General features: G+C 47.1%; 1 protein-coding gene across 4 annotated transcripts in view; it reads right to left on the minus strand.

The window, feature by feature from the left end:
• Positions 1-1500: 1500 nt before the first annotated feature.
• Positions 1501-12938, minus strand: part of slc4a3 (solute carrier family 4 member 3) — a 122120-nt gene continuing 110682 nt past the window's right edge. For 3 of the 4 annotated variants that reach the window (XM_014164421.2, XM_045704527.1, XM_045704526.1), the window contains 3 exons: positions 7585-7754; positions 6088-6261; positions 1501-5540 (listed from right to left, as the gene is read on the minus strand). In XM_014164421.2, coding sequence (XP_014019896.1) covers positions 5460-5540; positions 6088-6261; positions 7585-7754 — 425 coding nt within the window. In that variant the 3' untranslated portion in view covers positions 1501-5459. The remainder of the gene's footprint in view (positions 5541-6087; positions 6262-7584; positions 7755-12938) is intronic. The other variant, XR_001323203.2, reaches the window with a different exon arrangement.

Raw genomic sequence — 12938 nt, forward strand, 5'->3', positions numbered from 1 at the left:
TCCGGGTCGCAGGCAGACCCACCCGCTTCCGGGTCGCAGGCAGACTCACCCGCTTCCGGGTCGCAGGCAGACTCACCCGCTTCCGGGTCGCAGGCAGACTCACCCGCTTCCGGGTCGCAGGCAGACTCACCCGCTTCCGGGTCGCAGGCAGGCCCCTCTGGTTCCGGGTCGCAGGCAGGCCCCTCTGGTTCCGGGTCGCAGGCAGGCCCCTCTGGTTCCGGGTCGCAGGCAGACCACTCTGGTTCCGGGTCGCAGGCAGACCCCTCTGGTTCCGGGTCGCAGGCAGTCTCCCTCGGTTCCGGACTAGACACTGTTGCCGGATACTCTGGACTGCACACTGGTGCCGGATACTCTGGACTGCACACTGGTGCCGGATACTCTGGACTGCACACTGGTGCCGGATACTCTGGACTGCACACTGGTGACGGGCTCTTGAGGCTGGGCCGACGCACTGGAAGCCTGGTGCGTGGGGCTGGTAGAGGTGGTACCAGGCTGAAGACACGCACCCTAGGGCTAGTGCGAGGAGCGAGAACAGGCTGAATAGGACTAGGCCGACTCATGGGAAGCTTGGTCCGGGTTGCTGGTACTGGTCATGCCATACTGGAGGTACTCACTTCCGGGATAGAACGAGAGGTGGGAACCGGAAAGACTGGGCCATGGAGGCGCACAGGTGGCCTTGACCGCACCGCCTGCACAACCCGTCCTGGCTGGATGGTGAGATAGTGCGCAGCTCAGCAAAACACGGCGCCCTCCACTCCATACGCTCCTCCACATAATCACGGGTAGCTGGCTTATGGCTCTTCCTTGGCCTAGCCAAACTACCCGTGTGCCCCCCCAATTTTTTTTATTGGGGGTGCCTCTCCGGCTTCCTCGCCAGTCGTGTACCCCGGTAGCGTTCCCGGTCCTCACCAGCCTTTTGCCGTTCCTCCCTCTCTCTTACCACCTGTCCCCATGGAAGGCGATCCTTTCCAGCCTGGATCTCCTCCCAAGTGTAGGAGCCTTTTCCCTCCAAGATCTCCTCCCAGGTCCATTTCTCACCATAGTCCATGTACTCAGCGTTCCTCTCCTTTTTCCGCTGCTTGGTCTTGTTTTGGTGGGTGGTTCTGTCATAATTGTTGAAGCCGTGTTGAATGGACCAAACTGCAGGCGGAATGTGGATACTCATCTTTTAATGTAAAGAATAATAAATTAAAGCAAAGTATACACAGGGAACCAATAAACACGAAACTCACGACAGGCTTACTACAAACAAAAAGACTAGCAGTGTTAGCACAACCACCCACAAACCCAAGTGACAAACATACTCCTAAATATATGACTCCCAATCAGGAACAACGATCCCCAGCTGTTCCTGATCAGGAGTCACAAGACTAACACAGAAACAGACATACTTGACAACACATACAGACTTCTTCTGCCACGTCCTGACCAAAATACTACACCACTACTCCCTCTGCTGGTCAGGACGTGACAATAAGTCTTGAATAAAAATTTGATAGATTTATTTGAAACACATAAATATTTATTTTCAGACAAAAAAATAACAATTTGTTTTACAGTAGTTTGAAAACCCCTTTACAACAATAACAGGCTGAACCGCTATTCAAGTATCCACATAACATAAGTATCTTTCAGTATTGCTAATGCTAAAGTAATTCATAATTTATCATAAAATGAACTCATACTCTTTTTTCTCAGACAGCCAAACCCCACTTCATCAGGTATCGTTTTCAAAGCAGAAAGACTTATCTTTGTGTGTTGGTGTATGTGTGTCACTATATTTGTGTGTGACATGGCTTCAGGCTGATTTTAACACAGGTATAGCATGTATAAACCATACTCACCTTCTTAAGAGTGACACTAAAAACATGGTCCTTCATTGAGGGATATGTAATAAGTCCTTCATTACAAGTGAGCTGCAGAAAATTCTTTAAATGCCACAAGACCGTCAATTAAAGTCAAATTCACCTACCTACCTAACTCACCTACCTAACAATAAGCCCGTTAATCTACTTCCCCAGAGTCCCCAGAGTCTGATGAACTAGTGGATACCATTTTTTGTCTCTGCATCCAGTATGCAGGAAGGTAGTTTTGTGAGTCAAAGCTAACTAGCATTAGAACAATGACTGGTGCTAATGCTAACTGTTCCAGTAGACTTCCAGTCATTGTGTTAATGCTAGTTAGCATTGAGGTAACTAGCTCGTAGCTTCATTGCCAAAATCTTGAACTTTCCCTTTAAAGGGGACCTTCACCTTTATAACTTTATATTCATTACATGGTGCAAACTTGGAGGACAGGTTGGGAATGACCCATTAATTAAAATGAAAGAAACTGGACATACACTAGGATGTTGCCACAGGGTTAGCAGTGCTATCTTATTACTTATGAAGGTAGATACATAACAAAGATATACAGGTAATCTATTTGCATACATTTCTGATTGTCTACAGTACTTCTTAATGCCATCACAAATGTCCTAGTCTTCCAATCAAATGAAGAAAAAAAAAGGTCCAGAGACTTCAAGTGAGAGAAGGGTAAGTAACAGCGGCTAAAAAAATAACAACGCTATATTCCTAGATTTTGGGTGGGTGGTCTGGTCTGTGCTACCATGGAGGTATCAGGCGACGAAACATTGTGGATTCCCAACATCTAACATGCCAGGCCTTTTTCACGGGCCTAGAACTATTTTCTTTTCATGTCCCTGCTCCAAAACTTGAGGAATCCAGACAGAACAGAAGAAAGTGGCAACACTATACCTTTTTATTATCTTGAATAATAACCACTCTTCCAAATCTTTCTTTTTTCGTAATGACAGAGTGATTGTTTTACTGAGTGTAGACCTATCCACCACAGGGCCACGGGGATCTCTGGTAGCCCTCAACACACCAGCAAGCCCGTGTTCTCAAACAACAAAGACCTTTTGACTTCACATCGAGTGAGGGGGAAGCTTTCTCCTCTTGCCCTCTTCCCATTTTCATGTCTGCCGCCATGGTAACTGTGATACCTTTTGCCTTTGACATGCCAAACGCACTGCCAGTAGCTGTCTATTACTCCAAGCCCAGAGTAGAGCACGACCACTTTGGTCTGAGATTCTATTGACTTAAGTCCTTCCTTCAGAAGCCAAGTTGACGCTAGCATACCTCCAGTTTAACAGAGCAGCAGAAGAGACAGTGCAGACAAAGTAGAGCCTATCAAAACAACATTCCTGGAAACGTATTATATAGGCCTATACATTCAATAAGTCTCACATGGTAGGGCTAAGCAGGTTGTCCATACACAACATGGCATTGCAATCCCAGTATCTACACTCTTAGGGAAAAAAAGGTGCTAAGTAGTAGTACCATGTAGGGTTCTTCGGATTGTCCCCATAGGGGAACCCTTTGCAGAGGGTTCTACCTCGAATCTTTTATATAGTGTTCGTTATAGAACCCCCTGTATATGGTTCTACCTAGAGCATGCTGGGAAATACTGTATGATATATGGTTCTATGAAGAACCCTTGCCTTCCAAGGTACCCTTCTTGCCTTCCAAAGAATCCTTATTGCCATCTAAAGAATTATCAAAGAACACTTTCCTCCAAAAACAATTCTTTGTAAGGGAAAGGGTTCTACCAAGAACCTTTAACATTCTAAGAACCCTTTGTTTTCAAAAAGGGATCTTCAGATCAAAACCGTTCTTGGTAGAACCCTATCCCTCCGCAAATAACCTTTTTGGAACCCTTTTTTCTAAGAGTGTAGTGTTTGTACAACAAGAGTCAATAAGACGTGATGTTACACTTCTCTAGTGGGGTCTGTTTAAAAAAACAAAAAACAGCAGTATCATATTATACAATACATCATTTCGTGAAATTCAGCAGACGCTTCAATATTTGAAACATGGTCTCCACTTCACGTGTATCAATTTAAACCTATGGTTCTGAAGCACAGTTCATGATAACATAGTCCATTTTAAACAGACAGACAAACATTCTGTGTGGGGTATAAACTTGAACCTTGGGGAAAAGAGTCCATTCCAATCACTGTACATGTTAAACACATGCCAAGTTGTATATAATCACTTCTGAACCCCCTGTGTGTATAATTTTAAATATTCACTTGAATGATTTGTGTACACAACAGGGACCCAAAACCAATGATCAATGATGTATTTGCTTTCCAAAGGTTAGTTTTACCTGATGCTTTAGTACCCTTCACATCCAAAAGTTGCCTACAGAACATGGAAGTACACAATGACAGTGGTGCTATACAGTGAATTTGACACCTGTGGCATAATTCCAGTGACTTTGACAAAGGTTTTTAATACTGTTAATAATTACAAATTCCTCCAACTAACAGGCATTTAGAATGCATCCCATATGTCAATATCGCTTCATACAATTATGGCAACTAACAAACTGAAGTAAATAGGTAGGCTAACATTTAAATCGGTGAGGTCACGAAAAATTTAAACATGTTCAAGGTCAGCAGATCTCAATGTGTTTACTTGTATGCATCCACAATCATTGGATTGGCCTGTTGGACAGAATATACCTTATAAAGTAAACCTCTCCAAAACACATGTAATCCTCATGTACTGTATCTTCGTTTCAGGGAGAACTGCATTGAGAGGGGATCAACGAATGTATCTTCTCCTGTTATTGGACCAGGGAACTGGTGTGTCAGTGCAGGTGAATCACAAAGGTCAAAGGTGAACGTATCCTGTGAGGAGCACACAACTAAAGGGAGTGCACACAGTGAAAATAAATAAAAGGGAATGCCGAACTTCCTGTTTGGTTAACGTCGTCATTGAATTTCACTGATAATGGCTACAGTACGAAGAAGGGTAAAAAGGCAGTTATGCTGAGGAGGCAGTGGAGTATTGGCTCCCAGTGAAACCAGTGTGGCTGTCATACAACCAGTGTTCATTCCACCGGTGCCCCAAATAAATGGGTCTCCAACACTGGTAGGAAAAACCAACCTACTGAAGTACTTGGGGTTGTTGTCATTGCACTTACGCCCGGAACCTGTAGAGAGCTTGACCGTTAAAAGGAAGAGGAAGAACCCATGTCCAGGGTTTGAGTGGGGACGAGAGTTTATGAATTATTGTTCTGTGTTTAAAAGGTGCAATGTCCATGTCACGCACTTGAGGATTCCTGACACGCTCAGCAACTGTAGGGCAGTAGAGCTACTGACCTCTTTGAGAGAAAAAACTATGTTGCAGCAGGAAAAACAGAAACAAATTATAACAGTGGGGTTATTCCTTTACATCATTTTTAGATCAAAGTACAGCAGAATTTGCATATAATATATGTTTATACAGTATATATATACATAAGGTTTCTCTGTTGGATGAAAATCCTACCATCATCTGAGTGTTTTCAAGACACAGCTCCGGACGTAATAAGAAGCATGCTCGTGATTGGAAGATGGAGAGAGCCTTGGAAGATGGAGAGAGCCTATTGGGCCTACCCGTGTGACGTGTCTACACAAGCATGTGAATCTCATTATACTCGTCCCGACCATCCTCGTCAAAGTTGGGGGAGTCCTCATTTTCCCCGTCGAGCTGTAAGAGCGAGAGATGTTGGGATGTCATCAGAATCTTCATTCATAGTGTCTTGATGCTTTGGCCAATATAGTGAAACAATAATAGAATAATAGTCATTTAGCAGACATTTTAATCCAAAGCGATTTACAGTCATGCGTGCATACATTTTACATGTGGCTGGTCCCAGGAATCTAACCCACAATTCTGTCATTGTCTCTCACACACACACACACACACACACACACACACACACACTATTATCCTCTGTGTTTTGATCAAGTCCGTTCTCCAGGACCCCTGCATCCTGTTTTCATTAAGATCATATAGAGGCAAGGGCTCTAAACCTCATATAGAGGTTTAGAGGCCTGAATTCGAGGAGATAAACATTTTAAAATTGTATTGTTAACTGAATTAAAGTACTGTGTAGCATGCACATTTCACAAATAAACAAAAATCCCCTTGCGATTACAGGACATCCGTGTTATTATTTGTAACGTGTGACCCAATGTTGCCTGGACCAGATGATTGTGCCTGAATTCAGAGAATTCCAGGAATGTCCACCTACCGCCTGAAGCTCACGCTCCTCAAAGATCCGGGAGAGGATGAGGCGGCGGAGCGGCACGGTCATGATGAGGATGAAGGGGAAGGCGAGTGAGGCCACGGTCGACTTGACCACCCACAGTAGCACGATGCAGGCCAGCTGGATGATGGTGAACATATTCATACGCCATGTCTTCACCTGCGGCCCACGCACACACAAAAATGTAAATGGGGTTATACATGCTTATGACAAGTCTTACAATGCATCATACCTGCAGACTTTAAGTACAGCGTTACCCATAATTGAAATAAATTGAATTCATATTTTATATTCATTTGTTTAGGAATAATGTTCTGGGCAGGCCAATTAACACATACTGTTCATAGAGATGTGACAGACACTGAGTGTACAAAACATTAGGAACACATTCGTCGGGGCATGGACTCTACAAGGTGTCAAAAGCATTCCACAGGGATGCTGGCCCATGTTGACTCCAATGCTTCCCACAACTGTGTCAATTTGTCTGGATGTCCTTTGTGTGATGGACCATTCTTCATACACACAGGAAACTGTTGATTGTGAAAAACCCAGCAGAGTTGCAGTTCTTGACACACTGAAACCAGGGCGCGTGGCACCTACTACCATACTCCGTTCCAAGGGACAAATATTTTGTCTTGCCCATGAATGGCACACATGCACAATCCATGTCTCAATTGTCTCAAGGCTTAAAAATCCTTCTTTAACCTGTCTCTCCTTCATCTACACTGATTGAAGCGGATTTAACAAGTGACATCAATAAGGGATCATAGCTTTCACCTGGATTTCCTTCGTCAGTCTATGTCATGAAAAGAGCAGGTGTTCATAATGTTTTTTGTACACTCAATGTAAATACATGTTATATAACTGTCTTTGACTCTGGCATAATTCAACCCCATCCTGTCACCGATTTAAGATCTGCTACCCTACCTATGGAAATTATTATATAGCGGGGCAGCAGGTAGCCTAGTGGTGAGAGTGTTGGGCCAGTAACCAAAAGGTTGCTGGATCAAATCCCTGAGCTGACAAGGAAAAAAATATGTCCTTCTGCCCCTGAACAAGGCAGTTAACCCACTGTTCCCTGATAGGCTGTAATTGCAAATAAGAATTTGTTCTTAACTGACTTGCCGAGTTTAATAAAGGTAAGAAAAATATATAGAATTAGATGGATTGAGCTCCATCTAGTGGGTGGATCCCCTTCTGTCTTTCACTAACATTGACAGCCTGCACCTGACCAGACACGGATCAAAAACATACCTATTGCAATACTGACATTAGATCAATGTCTATGGTCAACTTCATCCTTTTTTATCATTTGATTGCAAAGTAAGTCCACACACACAATCCCACTCAAGTCCGACATCATGCACAAATAAACTCACCAACAAACATGCAAAACCAGGATACCAAAATAGATTGGGCACAAATCTATAACAAAAACAGAGGTCGAGTAGACTCTCCATCATATTCTGCTATTGGGCTCACCTTGGTCACGTATATGTGGTCGGGGTGGTGCTTGGCGGGCGTGAACATGAGTGTGATGCGCTCGTAGAGCTGGATGCCGGTGATCGACGTGACGCCCATGTAGAGGAAGATCCCGAACAGCACGGCCAATGGGATGTTACGGAGCACGTCCGTCATCACGATAGACATACCTTAGGAAAACACAAGTCAAAGGTGAAAGGTCAAATGTGTGAGATCCAGGTCGCATGGGGATCTGTAGGTTGGTTGAATTCAGATCGGCTGAGCCAGTTCAGCTGTAATCTCGGTTAACCCGGAAGTCAAATCTGGTTATATTTAAGTAGTCTGTCCACGAGTGATTAGTTCTGGTGTAACACCAAACAAGAACGTAAATACAAGGTCTGTTACAGTACCTTGCAAAAGCATTCATTCCCCTTGGCGTTTTTCCTATTTTGTTGCATAACAACCTGTAATTTAAATTAATTTTTTATTTGGATTTCATGTAATGGACATACACAAAATAGTCCAAATTGGTGAAGTGAAATGAAAAAAATTACTTGTTTCAAATTTTTTATAAAATAAATAAATAAATAAACAGAAAAGTGTTGCGTGTATATGTATTCAACCCCTTTGCTATGTAGCCCCTAAATAAGATCTGGTGCAACCAATTACCTTCAGAAGTCACATAATTAGTCCACCTGTGTGCAATCTAAGTGTCACATGATCTGAGTATATATACACCTGTTCTGAAAGGCCCCAGAGTCTGCAACACCACTAAACAAGGGGCATCACCAAGCAAGCGGCACCACGAAGACCAAAGAGCTCTCCAAACAGATCAGGGACAAAGTTGTTGAGAAGTACAGATCAGGGTTGGGTTATAAAAAAATATCTGAAAGAGACTTGCAGCTGTAATTGCTGCAAAAGGTGTCTCTACAAAGTATTGACTTTGGGGGGGTGAATAGTTATGCACGCTCAAGTTTTCCGTTTTTTTGTGTTATTTCTTGTTTCACAATAAAAAATATTTTGCATCTTCAAAGTGGTAGGCATGTTGTGTAAATCAAATGATACAACTCCCCCCCAAAATCTATTTTAATTCCAGGTTGCAAGGCAACAAAATAGGAAAAATGCCAAGGGGGGTGAATACTTTCGCAAGCCACTGCAGGTTTAACCACAGAGAAAGCTATAAACACAGATAAACTACACCAATGATATTAGAATATATTCCTTATCAACCACTGACTGTTTATTTTCCTATTTCTTAGTTTGCTGTCCATGTTACATTTCTGAGTGCAACAGTACAGTACACCTTACAAGATTATCTGGGATACACTAGTGACCATATCCCCTGTGCATCCCGCAAAGGCGGAGGTGTTGCTAACATTTAAAACAACAAATGTCAGTAAAAAAAAAGTACAAAATTACTGCGTCCGTCTTTTTAGATTCTAGTCATAAAATCTATGCAGTCTACTCAATCACTTTTTATAGCTACTGTTTACAGGATTACTGGCCCATATACAGCGTTCCTCACGGAGTTCCCTGAATTCCTATCGGACCTTGTAGTCATTGCAGATAATATTCACATTTTTGGTGACTTCAATATTCACATGGAAAAGTCCACAAACCCACTACAAAATGCTTTTGGAGCCTTTATCGACTCAGTGGGTTTTGTCCAACATGTCTCTGGACCTACGCCTTGCAACAGTCATACCCTGGATCTTTTTTTGTCCCATGGAATACATATTGTGGCTCTAAACGTTTTTCCTCATAATCGCAACAAATAATCTGATCAGACCCCAACCAAGGATTATCAAAAGCTGTGCTATAAATTCTCGGACAACCACAAGATTCCTAGATGCCCTTCCAGACTCACTCCACCTACCCAAAGACGTAGAGTTAAAAAGTCTGTTAACCACATAACCTAAATTTAACCTTGCTGTCACGGGCTGGCTCGAGGAACAACAGGAGAGGTAGAGTCAGGCGCAGGAGACAGAGAGAGTTCGTGACCACACTTCTTTATTTGAAGCACTGTACGTGGTCGACAAGGTATAGGGGCGCAGCCCTGAACGATTCTGCGGTGGTGTACACAAATAAAAGAAACCACTGGCAGAAGGAAAAAACTCAATACACGTTCTTTACGAACACACAAAACCCGGACAAGCAACACAATCACGTACAACCACATACATCCTACGCTAACCTAAATAACCCCCCCTTACTAATGACTAACCCAAAACAGGTGCGTGCCTACCTAGACCTAACCAAACGAAAGTGAAACAAAAAGGGATCGATGGTAGCTAGTAGGCCGGCGACGACGACCGCCGAGCTCCGCCCGGCCGAGGAGGGGCGCCACCATCCGTCACTGTCGTGACAGTACTCCCCCCCGACGCGCGGCTCCCGCAGCGCGCCGACGCCGGCCTCGAGGACGCCCGGAGGGCGAGGCGCAGGGCGATCCGGATGGAGGCTGTGGAACTCCCCGGATGAGCGCTGGGTCCAGTATGTCCTCCACCGGTACCCAGCACCTCTCCTCCGGGCCGTACCCCTCCCAGTCCACGAGGTACTGCAGGCCCCTCGCCCGGCGTCTGGAGTCCAAGATGGACCGGACTGTGTACGCCGGGGGCCCCCCGATGTCCAGGGGGGGTGGAGGGACCTCCCGTACCTCATTTTCCTGCAGCGGACCAGCTACCACCGGCCTGAGGAGAGACACATGAAACGAGGGGTTAATGCGATAATAAGAAGGAAGTTGTAATCTGTAACACACCTCGTTTATTCTCCTCAGGACTTTAAATGGCCCCACAAACCGCGGACCCAGCTTCCGGCAGGGCAGGCGGAGGGGCAGGTTCCGGGTCGAGAGCCAGACTCTCTCCCCTGGGGTGAACACCGGGGCCTCGCTGCGGTGCCGGTCAGCGCTCGCTTTTTGTCGTACCCTGGTTCGTTCCAGGGATTCCTGCACAGCGTTCCAGGTCTCCCTTGAGCGCTGAACCCATTCCTCCACCGCAGGGGCCTCCGTCTGGCTCTGATGCCATGGCCCCAGTACCGGCTGATAACCCAACACACATTGGAATGGTGATATGTTGGTGGAGGAGTGGCGCAAAGAGTTCTGAGCCATTTCGGCCCATGGCACGAACCTTGCCCACTCCCCTGGCCGGTTCTGGCAGTAGGACCGCAGGAACCTGCCCACCTCCTGGTTTACCCTTTCCACCTGCCCATTACTTTCGGGGTGAAACCCCGAGGTCAGACTGACCGAAACCCCCAGTCGCTCCATAAACGCCCGCCACACTCTGGACGTGAACTGGGGGCCTCGATCTGAGACGATATCCTCGGGCACCCCGTAGTGCCGGAAGACGTGGGTGAATAAGGCTTCCGCGGTCTGCAGGGCCGTAGGAAGACCGGGTAACGGAAGCAGACGGCAGGACTTAGAAAACCGGTCCACAACGACCAGGATCGTAGTGTTGCCCTGAGACGGCGGGAGATCGGTCAAGAAATCCACCGCCAGGTGGGACCATGGTCGTTGTGGAACCGGGAGGGGTTGTAATTTCCCTCTAGGCAGGTGCCTGGGAGCCTTACTCTGAGCGCACACCGAACAGGAGACATAGTGCCTCACGTCCCTCACCAAGGTGGGCCACCAGTATCTCCCACTAAGACCACGCACTGTCCGCTCAACCCCTGGGTGACCCGAGGAGGGAAGCGTGTGAGCCCACCGAATCAGCCGATCGCGAACATCGAGCGGAACGTACTTACGACCCACTGGACACTGCGGAGGAGTAGGCTCCGTCTGTAACGCCCGCTCGATGTCCGCGTCCACCTCCCAGACCACCGGTGCCACCAGGCAGGAGGCTGGAAGTATGGGCGTGGGATCGGTGGACCGTTCCTCGGCGTCATGGAGACGAGACAGTGCGTCGGCCTTAGTGTTCCGGGAACCTGGGATATACGAGATGTTAAACCGAAATCTCGTAAAGAACATCGCCCACCTGGCTTGACGCGGGTTCAGTCTCCTCGCCGCCCGGATGTACTCCAGATTGCGGTGGTCAGTCCAGATGAGAAAAGGGTGACGTGCCCCCTCAAGCCAATGTCTCCACACCTTCAGGGCTCTGACCACAGCCAACAGCTCCCTGTCCCCCACATCATAGTTACGCTCCGCCGGACTCAACTTCCTAGAGAAGAAGGCGCAGGGGCGGAGCTTTGGGGGCGCCCGAGCGCTGGGACAGCACGGCTCCTACCCCAGCCTCGGACGCGTCCACCTCCACTATGAAGGGCAAAGAGGGGTCCGGGTGCGCCAGCACCGGAGCGTTGGTGAACAAAACCTTCAGACGACTAAAGGCCCTGTCCGCCTCCGCGGACCACTGCAACCGCACCGGGCCCCCCCTTCAACAGTGAGGTAATGGGAGCCGCCACCTGACCAAAGCCCCGGATAAACCTCCGGTAGTAATTGGCAAATCCCAACAACCGCTGCACCTCCTTCACCGTGGTGGGAGTCGGCCAATTACGCACGGCTGAAACGCGGTCACATTCCATCACTACCCCTGATGAGGAAATGCGATACCCCAAGAAAGAGACGGCTGGTTTGGAAAACTCACATTTCTCAGCCTTGACGTATAGGTCATGCTCCACCAGTCGCCCAAGCACTTTACGCACCAGAGACACATGCTCGGCGCGTGTAGTGGAGTAGACCAGAATGTCATCGATGTACACCACTACACCCTGACCGAGCAGGTCCCGGAGAATCTCGTCCACAAAGGATTGAAAGACTGCGGGAGCATTCTTTAACCCATACGGCATGACGAGGTACTCATAATGGCCAGATGTGGTACTAAATGCCGTTTTCCACTCGTCCCCTCCTCGGATAAGCACCAGATTATATGCGCTCCTGAGATCCAATTTCGTGAAGAAGCGCGCCCCGTGAAATGACTCCATCGCCGAGGCGATGAGAGGTAGTGGGTAACTGAAACCCACTGTGATGGCATTTAGACCTCTATAGTCAATGCACGGGCGCAGACCTCCCTCCTTCTTCTTCACGAAAAAGAAGCTCGAGGAGACGGGTGAGTGAGATGGCCGAATGTATCCCTGCCTCAAGGACTCAGTGACGTATGTCTCCATAGCCGCTGTTTCCTCCTGAGACAGGGGATAAACGTGACTACGAGGAAGGGCAGCGCCCACCTGGAGGTTTATCGCACAGTCTCCTCGTCGATGAGGTGGTAATTGGGTCGCCTTCGTTTTACTGAAGGCGATAGCCAAATCGGCATACTCTGAGGGAATGTGCACGGTGGATACTTGGTCTGGACTCTCCACCGTAGTCGCACCGATGGAAACTCCTATGCACCTGCCCGAGCACTCATTTGACCACCCCTTAAGAGCCCTCTGTCCCCACGAAATCTTAGGGT

The sequence above is a fragment of the Salmo salar genome, chromosome ssa21 (assembly GCF_905237065.1).
Source record: "Salmo salar chromosome ssa21, Ssal_v3.1, whole genome shotgun sequence".
In the NCBI taxonomy this organism is placed as follows: domain Eukaryota; kingdom Metazoa; phylum Chordata; class Actinopteri; order Salmoniformes; family Salmonidae; genus Salmo; species Salmo salar.